Here is a 23,321-nt window from a genome sequence, read left to right on the forward strand (position 1 = left end):
CTGCCAAGCAGGAAACACCATCAGAGCACTCCTGACATATGGTTGTCAAGGAATTTATGTATAGGTTTGGGGGTGTTTGCCCCTCCAGCAGATATCATGCACATGTAGCCCACTACCAAAATCAGCACAATCACTTTTGTGACTTGTGTGATTTGTCCCCACAAAACACTTCATCACAGTTTCTTCCTATCTGTTCAAAGGGCTTTTGCTGCACGATACCAAATGTAAGAACTCTCTGATAAATGTATCTATGTACTGGCTCACTGGGAAAACTTCAGAAATTCATATAGACGTGTGAGCTCAGCTACTCAGCAGCCCCTCTGCCTGAGTGATAATCCCTGGCCTCCTGATACCTGAGTGCCAGGCAGGTAGCCATTCCGGAAATAACAAACCCAGATGAAGACAAAAGGGTGGGATGAACTTGGCTGGGAAACAGGGAAATGTAAATATCTCTTTTGTTTACACTTGATGGGTGTTTGGTGGAGGGCAAGAAGAACCATAGGGCAGGGTCCAGGATGCTCAGATTACTGCCACCAGACCTCCCCTTTCATGATGTAACCGTGATGTATTAGTGATGTAGTTTGGGGGGGTGTAACATGGGGATCAGCAGCTAATAAAAGTTTGGGGGCTCTTTTGTTTGGGGCTTCCATCTTGTTCCACCTGGTGGCAGGTGGGAGTCCTGTCACGACAGTCTTCAATAAAGACCAAGCCTACTGGCTGCTGTTTTGCTCTGGTATTCCTGGCTGGTGTCCTTGTTTTTTGTCCAAGGGAGCCCTCAGATTTCTCCGTTAACACAATAAAAATATATATATATCCAGGAAGGGCTCCTCCATGGAGGAAATGGCTACTAGCCAGTTATGATGGCTCGGCTTGGCTTCCACAGTTGGAAGCCCCCAAGAGCAGTTGCTGAAAGGAATTGCAAGAGAGGTGAGTGTCTTTGCCATGGGTCCCACCTCTGGGCTTCCCAGAGATATCTGATTGGCCATTGAGAGCAGGATACTGGACCTGATGGGGCATTGGTATGGCCCAGAAAGACTTACGTTCTTCCTGGAGGGCTTTTCCTTGCAGATTTATCCTGCAACATGTCAGATTAAGGAGCTTCTGGGTGAGATCCCCTGGTCGGAAATACTGAAAGGGACAGGAGTTATTAAACCGCTTCTAAAAAAAAAAACATATTTGGACCTGGCCAATATGGCCAACTATCGCCCAGTCTCAACTCTTCCATTCTTGGGCAAGGTGATTGAGCGGGTGGTTGCTGAACAACTCCAGGCATGCCTGGAGAATGCGGACCATTTGGATCCTGTTATGGGATTAGGGGGGCTACTTGTGCATAAGCGTTTAAGCCCTCCAGGCTCTGCAAATCAGTTTCTAAACTCTCCCAGTCCGCGGAGCCATGGGTGCATGGCTACCTCAATCGCTGGCAGAATCCGTCAGTGGGCGCTTCCGGAATTTACGCCAACATAAGAGTTCCTTAACGGAAACTCTCCGTCTGGATTCTCTGCGTGACAGTTTCCTGCGCGGAGTAGGCGTCCCCAGTGGAGGTCCTGAGCCCTCCCCGCTGTTCTCACTGGAAGCATCTTGGAGCCATCCCTCCACCTGAGTTCCTGCAGGAACTCTCCCTCTCCCCCTGCTGGTTCCTTCCTCAGCATCTGAGGGTCTCCTAGCCTCCTTGAGCCCTTCCACCACCTGACTCTCCGATGGCAGTTCCCTGACAGATCCCTTCCAATCGGGATTCAGGCCTCATCATGGGACTGAAACCACCTTGGTCGATGATCTCCGGCGGGCTAAGGACAAAGGTGAGAGCTGTTTCCTAGTTCTGCTGGATCTCTCAGCGGCCTTCGACACCATCGACCATAACATCCTTCTGGACCGTCTAGAGGGGCTGGGAGCTGGGGGCATTGTCATACAGTGGTTCCGCTCCTTCCTCCTGGGCCGTGTTCAGAAAGTAGTGTTGGGAGATGAGTGTTCAGACCCCTGGGCTCTCAGTTGTGGGGTGCCTCGAGGTTCTGTCCTCTCCCCCATGCTTTTTAACATCTACATGGAGCCGCTGGGAGAGATCATCAGGGGGTTTGGGCTGGGTGTCTACCAGTACGTGGATGATACCCAGCTGTACCTCTCTTTCAAATCGGAACCAGTGAAGACGGGGTATAAATAATATATTATTATTATTATTATTATTATTATTATTATTATTATTATTATTATCTGCCCTGGATGTTGTAACTGAGATTCCTGCATGGCCTCTAGCACAACAAAATGGACATCAACTGTCCAGCCTTTCTGCATAGATGCTGTCCTCTCGCGGACTCCAATTATATCAATGGACCGCTGTGTCTTTCTCAATATTGTGCTTGTTCTTCTCTCTCCTGCCTTTCTAGAGGAAGAGGAGGAGGAGGAGGAGGAGGAAGAAGAGGAGGAGGAGGAAGAAGAAGAGGAGGAGCCGGAGGAGGAAGAAGATGAGGAAGACGATGGCAACGAAGAGGAGAGGGACCCAAATTCCATGGACGAAAGCTTGGACGACGACGCTAACCTGTCCAGCTTCACTCTTCCTGGGGAGGCATCTCAGGAACCCCTGGAAGGGCTCGAGAACCCAGCCGGGGAGCTCTCCGGGGTCTCCTACCAAGTGCCAAGCGCCATCGAATGGGAACAACAGAACCAAGGGCTAGGTAAGCAACATACATTCTCTGCTGCGGTGGGCAAGTTTTGCGGCAGCGATCCGTCCCAGCCCTTTTCTGAGCACAATTCAAAGTGTTGGTGCTGACCTTTAAAGCCCTAAACGGCCTCGGTCCAGTATACCTGAAGGAGCGTCTCCACCCCCATCGTTCTGCCCGGACACTGAGGTCCAGCGCCAAGGGCCTTCTGGCGGTTCCCTCACTGCGAGAAGCGAAGTTACAGGGAACCAGACAGAGGACCTTCTCGGTGGTGGCGCCCACCTTGTGGAACGCCCTCCCACCAGATGTCAAAGAGAAAAATAACTACCAAACTTTTAGAAGACATCTGAAGGCAGCCCTGTTTAGGGAAGCTTTTAATGTTTAATAGGTTATTGTATTTCAGTGTTTTGTTGGAAGCCGCCCAGAGTGGCTGGGGAAACCCAGCCAGATGGGCGGGGTATAAAGAATAAATTATTATTATTATTATTATTATTATTATTGAAAGTTTGCCAGGGTAGGATTCATTCTCACAAACTGAATACCTGCACCCCCAAACCCCGCTGTAAATGTTTTAGGCAGCAGCTCAGAGTTAAGCCAGATGTTTGGCTGTGTAGGCGACCGACACCCTGTTTAGCACCCTGACTGAAACGCTGCTCCAGTTTGGGAATTTGACATACTGCGATGTTTGCCTTGCACTGGGGCCACATTACTGGTGTTTGGAGCATGTTTTAGGGGGGATTCAGGGTTGGGAAAGGCATCTAAATATGGCTGGGCAAACCTGTCCGTTCCAGTCCATCATTTCCCCTCATTTCTTAAAATATTAAACCATGCTTCTAGCCCTCATGTTGGGTGTTTGTGCACAAGGCAGCAGCCAGGAAAGACTTCCAGTGTTTGGACCACTGTTCTGTTTGTTTTCTTTTTCTATTTCCCATTTCTCTTGTTTTCTCTTGGTATTTTTAATGTTCATAAAAAGCTGGGGGGAGGGGCGGGGGCGGTGTGGAGAAATAATTCCTTTTCATTGGACTGAGAGGGACACAAATAGGAAGGAGACAGTCAGAGGAGGGGAGTCACTGCGCAGCAAAGGCAGGGTAGAAAGGATCTCCCAGGTGGGAGATGAGAGGGTCTATATCTCTGTTTGTGGATAAATGACAGGATATATATGATATAAGGGATGCGGGATAAGGGATGATATAAGGACTTGCCGATCGGAAGGTTGGCGCTTCGAATCCCCACAACGGGATGAGCTCCTGTTTCTCGGTCCCTACTCCTGCCAACCTAGCAGTTCAAAAGCACGTCAAAGTGCAAGTAGATAAATAGGTACCGCTCCGGCGGGAAGGTAAACGGCGTTTCCGTGCGCTGCTCTGGTTCGCCAGAAGCGGCTTAGTCATGCTGGCCACATGACCCGGAAGCTGTACGCCGGCTCCCTCGGCCAATAAAGCGAGATGAGCGCCGCAACCCCAGAGTTGGTCACGACTGGACCTAATTGTCAGGGGTCCCTTTACCTTTACCTATATATGATATGAAGAGAATGAAGGGCCTTATAGGTATTTCCCCCCATCTTTTTTCTCTTGCTTTTATATCTTTTGGTTCTTTTTAATATTCTTGTTCTCCAAACTAGTTTGATTCTTACTGTATTTTACATCAAAAATTGCCAATATATATATCTTTAATGGAAAGAGTGAGGTGGAATAATAATAATAATAATAATAATAATAATAATAATAATAATAATATGGGAGTGAGATGGTCCTTGAGTTATTGGGGTCCTGAACTGCACAAGGCACAAGGCAAAATGTGGGAAATAACAACAACAGCAGCAGCAACAACAACAATAATAGGGGAGATGTGGTTCTTGAGTTATTGGAGTGCTGAACTTCACAAGGCTTTGCAGGTCGAAACCAACACTTTTAATTGGAAACTAACTGGTACCCAGTGCAGTTCTGCCAGGAATGATATTTAAAAAACCAGAACAGAAATAGGAGCATTATGTGTGATGTAGCTGTCTTGCGAAAAGTCTTTGTAGCAGCACAAACATCAGCACACCATGTTCCTATCATCACGATACCTTCCTTCTGTTTATGATATTTTGCCCTTTTTGTGTGAAAAGCTTGGAAGGGGTGGGATCTTGAGGGGAAGGGATATGAAAGCCTTTCTTTTTGGTAAACAAATCAATCACATTTTGTTTGCCCTGAGACCCCGAGAGAGGGTTACGCTGGAATCCATTAGGAAAAAAAATAATGTACGAAACCGTGTAGTTCTGGGTTTCCAATAACAGGATAATTGCTTCTGACCTCGAGCGGCCGTTGCCTTTCAAAACTTGGAGATCGGCATTAATCAACAGGGGGAATCGATAGAGCGGGTCTTTCCAGAGAGGTTGTTCTGGCACTGGTACCTGATAAATAGAGATCAAAGCGCTTCCAAGCTCCAGACTGTTTCCCATTAGTCTATTAGCAATTTGGAACCACCCGGCATTTTGCTGTCAGCAGTGGCTGGCCAAGAAGGTTTATTGATCCGTGGGGATCGTGGCACAGTCTCCTCCAACCTGGTGCCCTCCAGCTGCCAAGAAGAACATTGGAAAGCTGGAAGGTGTGCAGAGGAAGGCGACCAAGATGATCAAGGGTCTGAAAGCCAAGCCTGATGAGGAGAGCGTATTAACCAATGGTCCATGTGTGTGGTTTGGGAGCTGCACAGCCAGGGGGAAAACAATGGTGTCCAGGGTTGTAAAGACTGCAGAGAGAATAATTGGGTGCACTCTTCCCACCTTAGATTAAATCTATGCTGTCAGGTGCCATAAGAAAGCGGCAGAGATAGCGCAGGATAGTGTGCACCCCGGAAATGATCTCTTTTAGCTTCTGCCTTCTGGAAGAAGGTATAGGGTTATAAAGGCCAGGACTAGCCGCCTGAGAAACAGTTTCTACGCAAATGGCAATTCTGGTTCTAAATGCAGCATAAGGGGTCTCAATAGTATAGTGTATTTTAAAATGGGGTTTCAGAGTTTTTAGGGGTTTTTAATGTTTTATGTAGTTTTGTAGTAGTTTTATGTAGTTTTTCAGTTTCATTGTTCTGCATGGGACAATGACAATAAAGATATCGTATATCGTATATCGAACGGTTGAAGGAGCTGGGGATGTTTAGCCTGGAGAAGAGAACACATAGTTGACATGATAGCCATCTTCAGGTATCTAAAGGAGGATGGAGCAAGCTTGCTTTTTGTTGCTCCAGAGGGCAGTGGATTCGAATTACGTGAAAGAAAAGTGCAACTAAATTCAGGGTGGAAATTCTAGCAGTAAGACCTGTTCAATAGTGGAATGGACTCTCTCAGGAGATTGCGGGTTCTCTTTCCTCAGAGGTTATTAGCAGAGGCTGGAGGGTCACTAACTGCATATGATTCTATTACTGCAGTATTGCGAAAGAATGATGTCAATCAACATTGGGTGATCTCTTTCTACTGGTCCACAATAGAAAGTGTCCTTTCATACTGCTTCACAGTGTGGTCCGCTGGTTTGACATCATCTGATAGGAAGTGCCTACAGAGGGTGGTGAATACAGCACAAGATATTATGGGCTGTCCCGTGAATCCGCTGGATGAAATAGTGGAAGAACGTTGCCTCAGGAGAGTGAGGAAAATTCTCAGGGATGATTCACACCCTGGCCGGCATTTTCTTGATCTCCTGCCCTCGAGCAGAAGATATAGAAGCACGATTAGTCACGCCAACAGGGTAAAGAACAGCTTCTATCCGTGGGCTGTTAGTCTGCTGAATGAAAAGATAACAACAGGGCAACTGACTTTTGGGTTTGGTGGGTGTGCGTTAGTAAATGAGGGGAATTAAGACTAAGAGAGCTGAGTGGGGGGTGCTCGTGTAATCTCACTGTATACAAGTTGTACAAGTGACAATAAAGTATTTCAATATCTTCAGTTTCCCATTAGCCCCAGCCCAGCTCAGCTTTGTCCCCTAGCTCCTAATCATGGATTCTGTTGTTGTTGTTGTTGCTGTTGTTGTTGTTGTTGTTGTTGTTGTTGTTCTCCTTCTTCTTCTTCTTCTTCTTCTTCTTCTTCTTCTTCTTCTTCTTCTTCTTCTTCTTCTTCTTCTTCTTCTTCTTCTTCTTCTAAATCAAACAGATCAATAAAAATAACAGGCACACAAAAAAGCAGTGCAGGATATCCGAGAGAGACTTAAGATTAGGTTTGTAGTGTACTTAAAGGCCATTAGGGAAACCAAATTTTACATCATTCCAGTGCTGGATTTACGTATAAGCTAAACAAGCTATAGCTTAGGGCCCCACTCTCTTGGGGCCCCAAAATTTTTTAAAGAAAAAACAAACCACTGGATGTACATTTCGAAATTGTATTTCAGTTCAACAATTACTTTGATAAAATACACATTTTGTTATGTGTGAATGGCTTGAGATACCTATTAGGTCCATCAATTACCATATAGCATATATTCAACACAAAAAAACAGCGACAATTTGTTGCTGACAAAGGAAAGCTGGATATATCAAGGGCCCCATTACCTTCAGTAGCTTAGGGCCTCATCAAACCTAAATCCGGCCCTGACACCTGTATAGGGAAGTTTTTTAATGTTTAAAGTTTTATTACATTTTTATATATGTTATAAACCTTCTTATTTTCTTATGGACTGAATTTTCCCCTTCCCACCCCTAATTGTTGCCTAAGATTCTTGTCTGCAGGTTAAGGCAACAAGAAGAAAGGAGTGACCACTTTTAAGGCTCTAGTCCTCAGCCTCTGATTTCAACGCAGTGCTGGATTTACTCATAAGCTAAACAAGCTATAGCTTAGGGCCCTGCTCTCTTGGAGCCCCCCCCAAAAAAATTAAGGGCAAAAAACCTGGATGTACATTTCCAAAGATAAGATAAAAAACAAATAAATTAAAACCTACATACAGCAACAGTGTTTGGTGTTGTGTAGGCTCCTATGATGTAAGTCATGGGCCCCGCCTGCTAGCCTGCTCCCTAAAATATCACTGGTTTGCTCCTTTCTATATATAGGGTGCCTACATTCTGCATGGACTGGTTGTATGGAAACATGTGGCATGCAGCTGCAGACTGCAATGCAGCACACTTGAATGTCGGTCAAGCTGTTGCACCTGTTATCTAATATTAAAGAGTGCTTGCAGACTGGTGATCAGGCAGCATAGACAAAGGGTATGAGTCTTATGCCTGCTGATTGATTTCACGTAATACATAATTTATTTATTTTGATCCCATTATAAAAATATTCATCTTTAGTAGGCCTATACAGCAGTACCTCTAGTTGCGGACTTTATCCATTTCAGGGTGCCGTCTACAACTAGGGCGTCTCTTCTGCGCATGTGCGCGGAGCGATCGAGTGCTTTTGCGCATAGCGTGCATAACGCTTCTGCGCATGTGTGCGTGATGAACCCAGAAATAAACACTTCCGGGTTTGCTGCATTCGTAAGCTGAAAGTCCATAACAAGAGCGAAATGCAACTAGAGGTAAAGGTAAAGGGACCCGTGACCATTAGGTCTAGTCATGGCCGACTCTGGGGTTGCAGCGCTCATCTCGCTTTATTGGCCGAGGGAGCCGGCGTACAGCTTCCGGGTCATGTGGCCAGCATAACTAAGTCGCTTCTGGTGAACCAGAGCAGCGCACAGAAACGCCGTTTACCTTCCCACCGGAGGAGTACCTATTTATCTACTTGCACTTTGACGTGCTTTCGAACTGCTAGTTTGGCAGGAGCAGGGACCGAGCAACGGGAGCTCACCCCGTCGCGGGGATTCAAACCGCCGACCTTCTGATCAGCAGCCCAAGAGGCTCAATGGTTTAACTCACAGCGCCACCCGCGTCCCTGCAACTAGAGGTACCAATGTATTATTATTTACTCGTACAGTTTCCTATTACCCCCACTTGCTACTATAATACTATATATAAATATTATAATTATATTAAATATTTTACATACTTATAAAGGGCACCATTACCATCAGTAGCTTAGGGCCCCATCAAACCTAAATCCAGCCCTGTATTGTCCTGTGGAGTCCAGAGGCCTGCGTGTCTGTATTTGTCGTGAATAAGGTACAAAATGTAGTGAAATAGCTCTGAGCATGCAGATCTGAGCTTGTAGAGAGGGGGCTCAGGCATGCCTATCTAGGTGAGTTAACATGGCAAAAGAGAACAGGAAAAGGAGGATGAGGGGCGTGGCCTAATTGAATCTAGGAATACACCTCTGTGGTCTTAACCCTTTCATGCATTAACTAGCTCTGTGCCCTCTGGTTATATTTGACTACAGTTTCCCACACAAGCTTCAGAGCTTCTGAATGACACATGAGATCTTAGCAACACTTTCACCTTTTTTTTGAAAACCAAATTTTCATTTTCCTCCGCTCAGTTGCACAAACTCTGCTCCGGCTCATTATCCCCCATTATCCCTTTGAATCTTAATGAATAGCTGCGGTTGTAATTGCAGCCTTGGTGGGAAATGTCACATTAACACCACTCTGTGTTTACAAAGCTCCGGCGTTTCTCTAAACGGGGAAAGGTGGAATAATTATTGCTTTCACTCGGTCCCGTGACGGATATGTTAAAAGCCGGCGCTCGTGAGAGAGGAGCTTCCCTGTGATTAAGGGAACCAGGAAGTGTCTGTCAAAAGTCTGACACAATGCGTTGATAAATTGTTTTGCATGGTGTGCGGCCAGCATCCGATTAGGACCTGGGAGACAAGGGTTCGGCTCCCGCACTCAGCTGGGAAATTCATATGATGACCTTGAGCTAGACACCATCTCTCGGTTGCGACAGTAAGAACAAGGAGGGAGGGAACCAGGTATATCGCCTTGCGCTATTGGCAGGAAGAGTGGGATGTTAATGTAAAGTAAATAAAAATAAAAATATCATAGAATTGTAGAATGCAGGAATGTGCAGCTGTCTCATGCAGGGATCGAACCTGCAACCTTGGTGTTATCAGGACTATGCTCTAACCCACTGAGCTATCCAGGCTTCATGTAAAATGTGGGAAGGTTTTCTACCACAGTTTTACTCGGTTATCTTTGCTATTTAAAATGTGTGGTGTGGTGTAAGTGGGCATTATTGTCTTGGAAGATGTTTAGTAAGGCCAATTCTGGGGTGCTTTCTAATACTTGCTTGGTTATTTTACTTATTTCTCATATGGTTGTTGTCTAGAATAGTTGGATTTTGGGGCACTCATCTTTCCCTCCCTCTACCTCTTTCCCCCTTTTCTTCCTAATGTTTCAACAAATGATACCGATTTTGTAAAAATGTTACATGGGGGGAAAAATACGAGAGAGGGACATTGCATACACTTTTGTAAATCAACAAGATCTTTAATAATAATAAAAAATAAGTATACAGAATGATTTTTTTTAATTTTTAAAAGTACAATGAACCAATACAGTTACAGTTCTGGAATGCAAGTGAAAGCAATTGTAATTAACAGTTAATTTGTTTTAAAAATATGTGTGGTGTGTCGCTCCCCCCTTTCTCTCTTATCAGAAGAAGATTGCAAACCTAGATGGAGATTTCGTTTTGCTATTAACCCAAAGCTGGGAGGTTAATATTTCCCCTAAACCCTGTTAATCTTTTTAAAAAGTCGTCATTGCAAGTTGCCACGGTTGATGCCGTAAGTTATGGGCTTACGCCGCAGGCATGTCCAAAGTCCGTTTTGGGGTCCTAATCAGGCCCTCTGGTCGATTTAATTTGGCCCCTGTGGCAGTGTATGTCCCTGGGGTAAAATCCCCCCCCCAAAAAGCTCAGGAACTTCAATCCTAAAAAAAGTTCAACAGCTTTGGGGGAAAATTGTAAAAAAAGCTGAAGAACTTCAATCCAAAAGAAAGCTCAACAACTCTCATCAGCTGTCACGCATGTTCACTTCATCAAATCTGGCCCTCTTTGAAAAAAGTTTGGGCGTTTTATCTGAGAGAAATAATTGTCTCCCTACAGCCTTATCCCTGTTCCAGGTACCACATAATACCAGTTCTGCATTTGTAAGAAACCGACCCCCACTACTTCTTCTTTTCCTCCAGAGATTTCCCTGCAAAAGCCTGCTCTTTAAAGCTCAATTGGAGCAAACAGCAATCCACAGAAAACCTGGGCGCTAAATGAATGAATGCTAAAGAGCAGGTTTTTATGGGGGAAACGTGGGGCGCTGAATAACTGTGAATACTGGTCTACCTTTAAAAAAAAGATTTAAGAAAGTTTGCTAACAGTAAACATCGAGGTAGCTCGTCATGTGGCTTTTTTTGTTCTGCCTCTAGCAAAATTCAGTTTTGTTCACGATCGTGTTGTAAATTAGGACTTTAGCATTCGGGTGTTTTTTAAATCAGCAACTGGCTGGTGCCTAGCCAAGATTTCACACTGCGCCGCATGTTGTTATGGCTAATGGCTCAAACAGTAACACTGCACCGAACTGATCAAGGGGAAAGAATAAAAAAGCAGAGAGAAGAGAAACTAATATTAATAAGGGATCTTTCCGTCTAACAGGGAATGATGACTTTTGTTGATTAAATCTAAAGTTTTTTCACAATTCCTCTCTCAGAAAGGGTACCCGCTTGGGGTATTGAATAATAAGGAAACTGATTTCAATTAAATTGATTAATTGGAGAAAGGCAGTGGCTAATACACTAAAAATGATTTTGTCAGTTGACTGCCCTATTGGAAAATGGATGTTCGAGAGCTGAGTCACACCTAATGAAAGCTGCCAGGGATTATAAATGTTTATAGGAATTGCAAATATTTTGTAGCCTGCCTTCTGTTCTTTCATTTGATTTTTTTTCCAAAAAAAGAGAAAGCATTATTGGCAATTAATTAAGTTACACAAGAAAAATTATGTGCCGAAGAAGGACTTCCAGTTGAACAAGACAAAACTTGTTCCTATAGCTACACGTATAATTAAAGACACTCGTCTTCATTGAAAAAAACCCTATTAATATTCCGTGTACACAATTCAACAAATTATTAGATTTTGACCTGTGCAATCTCTGGAGTTGGGAGGATAGCTTCATATTTTGTTTTCCTTACTTTCTCATGCTTAGAAATATAGAAAATCTATTCCCTGCCCGAAATACCCAGATCTTTTATTTCGACTTGGCAAGGCCAATTTTCGTTTTAGCAGACAAGAAGACCAAAAGCAAGAAAATGAGTCTGTGTTAGAGGAGGGTGTTTAACCTCCATTGTCAGAATGAGCCTCTGTTGTGTTAGTCCTGTGTCCAGGGCAGTTGTCTACCAGCTCCATCTGGTATGCAGGCTGAGACCCTACCTGCCTGCGGACTGTCTCACCAGAGTGGTGCATGCTCTAGTTATCTCTTGCTTGGACTACTGCAATGCGCTCTACGTGGGGCTACCATTGAAGGTGACCCGGAAACTGCAACTAATCCAGAATGTGGCACCTAGACTGGTGACTGGGGGCGGCCGCCAAAACCACACAACCCCAGTCTTGAAAGATCTACATTGGCTCCCAGTACGTTTCCGAGCACAATTCAAAGTGTTGGTGCTGACCTTGAAAGCCCTAAACGGCCTCAAAGGCCCAGTAGACATGAAGGAGCGTCTCCACCCCCATCGTTCTGCCCGGACACTGAGGTCAAGCTCCGAGGGCCTTCTGGTGGTTCCCTCACTGCGATAAGCCAAGTAACAGGGAACCAGGCAGAGGGCCTTCTTAGTGGTGGCACCTGCCCTGTGGAATGCCCTCCCACCAGATGTCAAAGAGAACAACAACTACCAGACTTTTAGAAGACATCTGAAGGCATCTCTGTTTAGGGAAGCTTTTAATGCGCCTTCAGGGATACTGGGCTGAGGCCGTTTAGGGCTTTAAAGATGATCTTCAGGGTCCCTTCCAACTACTTGACTTGATGCTGCCCATCTGATCGGGTTGCCCCCAGCCACTCTGGGCAGCTTCCAGCAACGTCAAACACAGTCAAACATCACTGTGTCAGCAGTGGGGTTTGTGTGTGAAGTTTCAGTAGCCAAGGTATATATAATGCCAAGGCCAACTGAGCCTCTTGGGCTTGCTGATCAGAAGTAATAATAATAATAATTTATTATTTGTACCCCGCCCATCTGGCTGGGTTTCCCCAGCCACTCTGGGCGGCTTCCATAAAAACCAGAAATAGGTCGGTGGTTCGAATCCCCGTGATGGGGTGAGCTCCCGTTGCTCTGCCCCAGCCCCTGCCAACCTAGCAGTTCGAAAGCACAGCAGTGCAAGTAGATAAATAGGTACTGCTGTGGTGGGAAGGTGAATGGTGTGCTCCGTGCACTCTGGTTTTTGTCACGGTGTCCCGTTGCGTCAGAAGCGGTTTAGTCCTGCTGGCCACATGACCCGGAAAGTGAGATGAGAGCATCAACCCCATAGTTGCTTTTGACTGGTCTTAATATGGGATGCGGGTGGCACTGTGGGTTAAACCACAGAGCCTAGGACTTGCCGATCAGAAGGTCAGCAGTTCAAATCCCCGTGACGGGGTGAGCTCCCATTCCTCGGTCCCTGCTCCTGCCCACCTAGCAGTTCGAAAGCACGTCAATGTGCAAGCAGATGAATAGGTACCACTCCGGCGGGAAGGTAAACGGCATTTCCGTGCGCTGCTCTGGTTCGCCAGAAGCGGCTTAGTCATGCTGGCCACACGAACCAGAAGCTGTACGCCGGCTCCCTCGACCAGTAAAGCGAGATGAGCGCCGCAACCCCAGAGTTGGCCATGAGTGGGCCTAATGGTCAGGGGTCCCTTTACCTTTAACTGTCCATGGGTCCTTTACCTTTACCTCTAATGTCACCTGACTTCAGGTGAGTTGCTTTTCATGCCCACATCGGTCAAATAAACTTCATAGTAGCGCCCTGTGTGTGTGTGTGTGTGTGTGTGTGAATCATCTCTGATATCAACATCTGCCCCTTGATCAAAGCGTCTTTTCGGATAGAAGCTCATTGATTCTTCCCCAGAAAGGACAGCCTTTCATTTATGCGATCACAGCGTGAGTTCCTAAGGGGAGCCTCGCTTTATCTTCTGTGTAGGCTTAGCGAAAGGAACTCCCTCCGTTCTGCCGCTTTGATCACTCGGAAAGTAGCACAGATGGTTTATAAGTGCCACCAGGAAAGACGTTGCTAAGCTGGCAGGTGAGACAAATTGTGGTTCAAAGCCCCCCACATCTGTTGCTGCTTGGGAGAGAAAATGGTTTTCTCCCTTTTGCACCGGCATTCGCCAACCCTTAGAGCTACATTAAGTATGAATCCCAAAATTGGGAGTCCCCTCCAAACCTGGGCCAAACCTTTGCAGTCGTTTTGCAGCAAAAAAATCCCCTGTGTGTTTTGCAGAGCCCGGCACAGGTTTGGACATAGGTACCACTAGAAAAAGGACACGGGTGGCGCTGTGGGTTAAACCACAGAGCCTAGGGCTTGCCGATCAGAAGGTCGGCGGTTCGAATCCCCGCGACGGGGTGAGCTCCCGTTGCTCAGTCCCTGCTCCTGCCCACCTAGCAGTTCGAAAGCACATCAAAGTGCAAGTAGATAAATAGGAACGGCTCCGGCGGGAAGGTAAACGGCGTTTCCGTGCACTGCTCTGGTTCTCCAGAAGCGGCTTAGTCATGCTGGCCACATGACCCGGAAGCTGTAAGCCATCTGCCTCGGCCAATAAAGCGAGATGACTGCCGCAACCCCAGAGTCGGTCACAACTGAACCGAATGGTCAGGGGTCCCTTTACCTTTACCTATCACTCGAAAACCCTTGGAGCATTTGGGACTATATGTGCTGGCTGAGGGCTGATGGGAGCTGTAGTCCAAAGACAGCTGGAGGGAGGGCACCAGGTTGGAAAAGGGCTGCTTTGCCTCTTCCGAACCTCTGGTACCTCTGGATGCGAATGGAAGACGCAACTATGTATGTGTGGGTCGCGTTTCGCCGCTTCTGTGCATGCGTGTGACATCATTTTGAGTGTCTTCACCTGCATGAGCGACGAAAACCGGAAGTAACACGTTTCGTTACTTCCGGGTTACTGCGGAGCACAACCCAAAAATATTTAAGCTGAAGCGTATTCATCCCGAGGTATGACCGTAAAGCCACATTTTGAAAAACAGGCATTTGAAATAGCAGAACCTAATGCATTCTTGTAGGAATTCAAACTTGTGAGAGGATTAACTGGGTATCATTTATACGTTGTTTATAAAAGCATTTATTTACTGCCCAGCCACATAAAATATCAAGGTGCCGCACGGCGTAAAATATTGTGAAATAATACAAAACCATCCTAAAAGTTTTGTCATCTGAAAAAGAGAACATAGCTGAATAGGCCTGCCAGCATTGAAATAATGAGGATAATAGTGATGTAAAAATTGTGACACCTGGCTGAATATTAGATGTTAGACATAGATTTTGATTTTGTTCTAATTGTCCCAATATCATTTGCATTTAACCGTTTGGATGTACTGTATTAGATTTGATCTTTGTGTCCCTGCATTTTGCAACCCTCAAGCCACTCTCCTACACTGTGTAAAGCTGTGTACACATGGCCTACCTCTCCCAGCCTTATTTGACCCTAGAAGGGCAGGTGATGTTTTGTGTTGAGCTAGCCTCCCTCCTTGAAGCTCTTTGACGTGTTTCAGGAACAGGGAAGTATGATAGGGGACTGGAATGTCCACAGCCCTGACGAAGGCCTGGTTGCCGAGGGAATGTTGTTAAAGTGCAACATTTGAGACCCTGAAGTGAAGGCATGAGGCAGGAGTTGGTAATGCAGGTGAGCTTTGCATAAGCAAGCTGCCGGCTAGCTCTGTAGAGGCTCCTTTTATTAGCACAGTATGCAAAACCAGTCAGGTACATTTTGGACTGTCACCTTTACACATCTTCCAATCAAGAGATCGTGGGGTGGTACAAAGTTATTTTGGCACCTGTTTCCACCACATCATTTCGCCCTTGAACCATGTATGACAAAGGAGACAAAGATCACAGACAGGGCATGGAAGACCACTAAGAGAGCAAAGGTTAGGTAGAGGGCATGATGTTCAGACAGCTGTGGTTTGTCTGCGGGTGGAAGTGTGCTCCACACGGACGCACCCAAAGCTAATTGCAGAGGATCAGATATCAGTACAGTGGTACCTTGGTTTGCAACCGTTTTGGGTTACAGCCGTTTTGGATTACAACCACGTCAAACCCTGAAGTGTGTGTCCCTTTTTTGCCATTACAACCCATTTTTTGGGATTACAACCCATATTTTTTTTTTGAGGCCCCATTGGCGAAAGCGCCCCTTGGGTTATAGCCTGTTTTGGTTTACAACCAGACCTCCAGAAAGGATTATGGTTGCAAACCAAGGTATCACTGTGTGGAACTATGTGTGTTTTACATCCCATGAGCTGTAACTTTTCGGGCTGCATGTTGGACCACCCTGCTTTAGTTGAATAATAGCCTAAGAATAGTTAATCACCCCTCTCCATAGTCAGCCTGGATAGCTCAATTGGTTAGAGCAGGGGTCGGCAAACTACTGTCCGCGGGCCGGATCTGGTCCGATCACCTTCAGGATCTGGCCCGCGGATGGTTCGTGGATCAGCGTGGGCCGTGGGGATTCTGTTCATTATTTTTTTCTGTGCCACCATTTTTTTTCTGCGCTGCCATTCCCCCCCACTCCCTCTCATGCATCGTGGCGGCGACGCCTCCTCCCTCCCTCCTATTAAAAGTGCGAGCAAAGGTGGGCGCCAGTTGCGGCCAATCGTCTGCGAAGGTGTGTGAGGCCCAGGCCAATGGGCAGGGAGCGGCTGCGCGTGATCAGCGGCTGCCCAGCAGCGCGGAGCCAAAGTCATCTCAGCAATGGGAGGAAGAGGCTGAGTGCCGGCGGCTCTGCCAATCAAACGCCGCGCCTGGTTTACCTCAGTAGCGTTTGATTGGCAGAGACGTCCCCGCACTGCTCGGCCTCTTCCTCCCACCGCTGCTGCCCTGTACCCACGAGAAGAAGCAGAGGTGGGAGGTCAGGTGAGCACAGTGGCTGGGGTGGGGGGTGGGGAGGAGGACTACTTGCCCCCCCACCTCTTCTTCCAGTTCCCCCTCCCCGGTGCTGCCTCTCTGGTCTGCCACACGGTCCAAGGGACAGTGGATTGGCCCGCGGCTGATTTTCTTTGCCGACCCCTGGGTTAGAGCGTGGTGCTGATAAATGCAAAAATTGCAGGTTCGATCCCTGTATGGGGCAGCTGAGCGGTCCTGCATTGCAGCGGGTTGGACTAGATGACCCTTGGGGTCCCTTCCAACGATTCTATGGTTCTAGGATTCCATGCTGCTGCCGCACAGGGGTAAAAATCCCTTCCCACAGACACATGAAGGTGTCTTGGGTGTTTGTGGTCTAGCCTCGCCCCCTGGCCCTGGGGTCTCTGCACCCAGCACACATTACAGTGGTACCTCTGGTTGCGAACGGGATCTGTTCCAGAGGCCTGTTCACAACATGAAAAGAGCACAACTCGCAGTGGCTCATCTGCGCATGCACGGGTTGCGCTTCTGCGCATACGCGTGACATCATTTTGCGCTTCTGCGCATGCGTGAGCGGCGAAACCTGGAAGTAACCCTTTCCAGTACTTCCGGGTCGCCGTGGGACATAACCTGAAAGAACGTAACCTAAAGCAAACGTAACATGAGGTATGACTGTATAGAAGAAACTTTCGTGGAATAAATTCATGCAAGAAGGAACTCTGCGTGCATGCCTATGATGTGCAGGGAGCATGGCTACAGGGGGGCTTGGCAGTGAGGGCAGGGGACCCCTTGACCTCCTCTCCCTGCATTCCTTGAATCTAGATATATGTTATCCCCGCCAGGCAAACTGCAGTAACTTTTAACAAAGTTGTTTTTCGATCTCACGCCCTGCTGCTGCTGCTACAGTGCTGTTCTAAGGTTTATGACTGCCACTAACGTTTATGTCGTTGTTTTTCTAGTGAGAAGCTGGATGGAAAAGCTGAAAGATAAGGTAGGGAGATCTACCTTTGTCTCACTTGGTGTTTGAAGGCAGTTGCTGTCTTTTGCTTTCGGAAACCAGGGCTCCCAAAGGGCGAAATTTGTGGTTTCTGGTTCAGGGGGTCCTTCGGGATGGGCAGCTGGAGAGCAGATCATGAAAAAAGCACACCAAGAACTCAGGCCAATGTAAGTTTCAATAGTGGGAGTAGTCCCTACTTGCAAATCAATAGTCAATTGTCAAAAACTAATCCATTAAAAAGTATGTATTCTGACAAGGATTTCAAACTCAAATAGAGATTACAAAGTCTAACAGAGATTACAAACTCAAACTCATAAAGATATGTGTAACATCATGGTCTGAAGCTCAACATCAAAAAAACGAAGGTAATGGCCACTGGTCCCATCACCTCCTGGCAAATAGAAGGGGAAGAAATGGAGGCAGTGACAGATTTTACTTTCTTGGGCTCCATGATCACTGCAGATGGTGACAGCAGTCACAAAATTAAAAGACGCCTGCTTCTTTGAAGAAAAGCAGTGACAAACCTAGACAGCTTCTTTAAAAGCAGAGACATCACCTTGCCAACAAAGGTCCGTATAGTTAAAGCTATGGTTTCCCCAGTAGTGATGTATGGAGGTGAGAGCTGGACCATAAAGAAGGCTGATCACCGAATAATTTATCCTTTTGAATTATGGTGCTGGAGGAGACTTCTTGAGAGTCCCATGGACTGCTAGATGATCCAACCTATCCATTCTGAAGGAAATCAGCCCTGAGTGCTCACTGGAAGGACAGATCCCTGGAAAAGACCCTGATGTTGGGAAAGATGGAGGACACAAGGAGAAGGGGACAACAGAGGACGGGATGGTTGGACAGTGTTCTCGAAGCGACCAGCATGAGTTTGACGAAACTGCGGGAGGCAGTGGAAGACAGGAGTGCCTGGCGTGCTCTGGTCCATGGGGTCACGAAGAGTTGGACACGACTAAACGACTAAACAACAACAACATAATTCATTACAGAAATAGAGATAAGAGTTTATGAGTAAAGATAAGTTCATGTTAGTCCATAGTAAGATTTGACATGGAGGTCTTAGTTTCAATCATTGAGCAGAAGTCGGAAGTCAATTATGGATCAGAAACCAGGACAGGGCCCATTTTCAATGTATTCACCTTCATCAGCTATTGAAACTTACATTGGCCCAAGTTCTTGGTGTGCTTTTTGCTTGGAGACCAGATCCTGACATAGGTTTGAAGGATGGTGGTGACAACCTTCTGCTGTTTGCAGAAAATTGGAAGCACTGACACCGTTTGCTGAGAGTCTCAGAATTTGATCCTCCTCTCTGAGAACCAGAGAATTTTGACCGTGCTGGTCCTCAAGTCAGCTGCTCCCCATGCTGATCACAACTGATCGGAGTAATCCGAAAGAGACCCATGCTGATCACCGCTAGCCAAAATGGAGAACGTTTGTGGTCCTTCTACTGCTGTTAAGGCCCCAAGTCCCATCAGCCACTGCCAACAGCTGGGAATTCTGGGATTTGGAGTCCATCAACACCTGGAGGACCACAGTTTCCCCACCCCCAAACTAAGGGCTGATTTGCACTTCATTTTGGCAACACACCATCTGTTGTGTTTGAACCAGTATTGATTGTGGGGTATTTATGGGAGTGTTTCAACATTGTGCTAAGGAGATGGTTCTGCCAGAGCAGCTCAGTTACAGAGATCACCTGCGGGAGCAACTTTGGGTGTTCCCCCAGATCTCCAATCTTGGTTGTCCCTCATATCCCATCCTCTTGGCGTGTTACTGATCTCCTGACTACTCCTGGTTTCACCACCACCACCAAAACAGCTACCTAGTCTGAGTAGCGTTCCCATGTGCTCACATTCTTTCCTAGACTTGCCATTTTCGTTCCCCATTCTTGCTTGAACATCCACAATCCCATTCAACACTTTCAGAGGCAGCAGCCCCTTTTGCTGGAAACAGCAGCAGGGGAGAGTGCTATTGAGTCAAAATGGCTTCAGGATTGTTCTCCTGTACTATTTCATACCCGTGGTTTATACAGTGGTACCTCTGGATGCGAACGTGACCTGCCTCCACGCATGTGCGTGACAGCATTTTGGCCGTCTGCGCATGCGCAAGCGGCGAAACCCAGAAGTAACGTGCTTTGTTACTTCTGGGTCGCCACAGGGCGCAACCCGAAAATACTTATCCCAAAGCTACTAACCTGAGTATGACTGTATACTTATGTATGTGTTTGCATTGTACATTTGTGAACATATATATATGACATATTAGTGTATTTTTGATCTTGTGGAAGCCGCCCAGAGTGGCTAGGGAAACCCAGCCAGATGGGCGGGGTACAAATAATAAATTATTATAAATTATTATATATATATAAAAGACCTTAGAATTCCTATAATACTGAAGTGGCCTCTTTTCCCTCCCATCTTCTGCAGGCTGGTTACATGTCTGGAATGCTGGTGCCCGTCGGGGTTGGCATCGCGGGGGCCCTTTTCATCTTGGGCGCTCTCTACAGCATAAAGATCATGAACCGCCGGCGAAGGAACGGCTTCAAGAGACATAAGCGAAAGGTAGGCTCCCAAAACACCTCCCCCCCCCCCCGAGCTGCTCAGCCTTTGTGATTCTCTGAGGCCCCGGACAATTTTGGCTCGTGGAAAGTGCCGCTTTGCCATTCAGACCGGAAAGGGCAACACCAGGCCTCCTCGAACTCGGCCCTTCAGATGTTTTGAGACTACAATTCCCATTATCCCTGACCACTGGTTCTGCTAGCTAGGGATCATGGGAGTTGTAGGCCAAAAACATCTGGAGGGCCGAGGTTGAGGAAGCCTGGGCAACACCAACAAACCATCAGTGGCTGTTTAAACTAATAGAATTTTCTACTTCTTCTTCTTTGGCAATCCCTCGTAGCAGAGTAAGATTGTCTTCCATAAACACGGTTTTAACAACAAGTCCATAAGTGACTGTGGAGGCCAGTTCTGGATCCACATGTCCTTCCACAGTGGGGACATTGGTTTCCGGGCGGGAGTTGATCACGGTGTGGATTTGCCAAGCGTGCCTTCCTCTTAGCACATTTCTCCCTGGCGTCCTGAGCTTGAGTGTCTTCAAAGCCCACGACACCTTTGGTAAAGGCTGTTCTCCAACTGGAGCGCTCACAGGCCAGTGTTTCCCAGTTGTCGGTGTTTATACTACATTTTTTTAAGATTTGCGTTGAGACAGTCTTTAAACCTCTTTTGTTGACCACCAGTATTACACTTTCCATTTTTAAGTTCGGAATAGAGTAGTTGCTTTGGAAGACTAATAGACTTTAACTAATAGAATTTATAGAATGAGCCAATATGACGGCTGCAATGAGGAATATGGATGAGAAAATAATAGTAAGTAAGTGGGAATTACTGGAAAAAATAGTTCAAAAAGAGCAGAATAAATGTTATGAACACCAGATTAAAAAGGGGAAAGGGGGTTGGGAATGGCGGGGAATATAAACCAAGGAGTTGCAGCAAAGTTAAGTGAAAATGTAGGCTGTCAAGGAAAGATAGGCTGGGAAGTCTTCTTAGGACAGGAAATGGCTAGAGATGTTTTATGGTTGCAACCAGTGTAACCTTCAGGCCATAGGTGCCAACTCCCTGGAGCCCTGAGTGCCCGAGCGCCCACAAAATTCCCCATGAAGGGGCCGGGCACCCACAGATTTCTGTGCCAGGGCCATGCACGCTGCATGGCACCCAAGTCACGGGGCAAGCTGGGACTCCTGCTTCAGGTTTCATCAGAAATTTCCCCGAAGGACCAACGTCCATCTTCTTTGGCACTCTAGCAGTCCTGCCCGATCCTAAGCCCAGTTTCTGACCTACCCACCCCTTTTAAATGTGCCAACGTACAGTGGTACCTCGCAAGACGAAATTAATTCGTTCTGCGAGTTTTTTCGTCTTGCGAATTTTTCGTCTTGCGAAGCACGGATTGCTGGACGAGGTCTGCATGCAAGGCCTTGGAAACAAACTTGCAAGACGTTTTCGTCTTGCGAAGCAAGCCCATAGGGAAATTCGTCTTGCGAAGCAATTAAAAAAACGAAAAACTCTTTCGTCTTGCGAGTTTTTCGTCTTACGAGGCATTCGTCTTGCGAGGTACCACTGTACCAGGCAGGGAGTTTGGGGAACAAGCAAATGAAAGAAGGTTTCATTCCTTGTCGCTGATGTCTCCCCCCCCCCTCTCTCTCTCTCCCCCACACACACACAGCAGAGAGAATTCAACAGCATGCAAGACCGAGTTATGCTTCTAGCGGACAGCTCTGAAGATGAATTCTGAACCAGGCTGCGGCGTCTCGTTTCCTGCCCTCCCGGGACTTTTATTTCCTTCTCCCCCCTCTATTTCCCTTCTTTCTTGTCGCCAAGGGAGGTGCGCAAGCGTTTCTGCTGCGCCGCCACAGAGGCCGGCCACCTTCCTCTCGCTCACGGGGCAGCGGTGCTTTTACACAACCTGCCCCTATAAGAGGAAAACACACACACACACCGATAACAGCATGCTGCAGCCACAGTGTAACACACAAATATTGTTATTTTTAAAATATATGTATCTCTGTACGGTCGCACACGTTCATTTTCCACACCCGGCACGTCGTTCCGAATGCTCAGCAGGCAAAGGCGTGGACCCAAAAGACAAAGGACGTTTGTTGGGTGTTTTTATTCCATCTGCTGGCAGTCGTGCTGCCGTCCTTCTGGTGTGAGAACCCTGGAGGGGGCAAGCTTCAACCCAGATAACTCCTCTCTCTCTCTTTCTCTCACTGGGGAGCGACTTCTGAATACGTTGCGTTACCTGAGCTGGAGTTCGCAGTTTCCAAAATTAGCTGCTCTGTTTAATTGATGAAGGGCCGCCCCAAAGTAGATCCCGCCCCCATTTGTCCAGGTAGGAACTAGGTAGAGTACGACAGAGTGATATGTAGATTAAGATACACCGAAGGCCCAAAGTAGACGTTTATGTGGGAGACACACGGAGGGCCCCCCATTTCTGTAAACTGCAAAGCAGTTTCGGAGGCTGCAGTTATGAGATAGGGAAACAGCTCTCCAGGGTTTCAGATAGGCGGCTTTCCCCATCCCAGAACTTGTGTTCTGGGATCTATTGCAGGCAAAACAGGTTCTCGTCCACAGATCCCTTAAAAATAACGCTAAGGTCCTAGTCCTCAAGGATCTGAACAAAGGACCGATTGATGCTGTCTCCACTGGCTGGCAGCAGGTCTTGAACCTGGGACTTGCTGCATACAAAGCAGATTTTCTGCCGCCGAGCTATGCTCCTCCCCCAAATCTGGCAAGCTGGGAGCAGAGAATGGCAGGGGAAAATGCTTAACCCGTTTCCTTTCCTCTGGTTTTTTCCCCCTTCCCTCCCTCCAGCTGCTTTTTCACCCGTGGAGGAAAAGATACAGGACCCCTGCATCTTTTTCCTGGACAAGGGAAAAACAGCAGGGTGTGTGTGTTATGATGATTTTGAGTGGACAAACGTGAGGAAGGGGAAGGGTCAAGCATTCCCTCCGCTGCTTGTGCTCCTACTGACCTCTTGTGCTTCCAACGTATCCTAAGGTTCAGCCTTCTAAGCATGCCAGCCTACATTGCAGAGCTGCTTATTTAAAGGCACAGACAACCCATTGCTACGTGGGGTTTTTCCAGGGCTTTTTTTCCCAGCTGGAACTTGCCAGAGCTCAGTTCTGGCACCTCTCATGTGTCGCCATTGCCATTATAAGAGAACAAGAGACATTTGCGGTGAGTTCCGGTGCCTCTTTTCTTAG

At 47.0% G+C, this 23,321-nt stretch overlaps 2 protein-coding genes across 4 annotated transcripts in view; one reads left to right on the forward strand and one right to left on the reverse strand.

Moving 5' to 3' along the window:
• ARMH4 (armadillo like helical domain containing 4) overlaps positions 1-23,217 on the forward strand; it is a 58,283-nt gene extending 35,066 nt beyond the window's left edge. For 2 of the 3 annotated variants that reach the window (XM_081910939.1, XM_081910937.1), the window contains 4 exons: positions 2,379-2,666; positions 17,523-17,554; positions 19,990-20,124; positions 21,782-23,217. In XM_081910939.1, coding sequence (XP_081767065.1) covers positions 2,379-2,666; positions 17,523-17,554; positions 19,990-20,124; positions 21,782-21,850 — 524 coding nt within the window. In that variant the 3' untranslated portion in view covers positions 21,851-23,217. The remainder of the gene's footprint in view (positions 1-2,378; positions 2,667-17,522; positions 17,555-19,989; positions 20,125-21,781) is intronic. The other variant, XM_081910938.1, reaches the window with a different exon arrangement.
• The window catches only part of TBPL2 (TATA-box binding protein like 2), a 276,663-nt gene that overhangs the window by 74,909 nt on the left and 178,433 nt on the right, over positions 1-23,321 (reverse strand). The window lies entirely within an intron of this gene.

This window comes from Podarcis melisellensis (genome assembly GCF_964234715.1).
Source record: "Podarcis melisellensis genome assembly, chromosome: 1".
NCBI lineage: Eukaryota > Metazoa > Chordata > Lepidosauria > Squamata > Lacertidae > Podarcis > Podarcis melisellensis.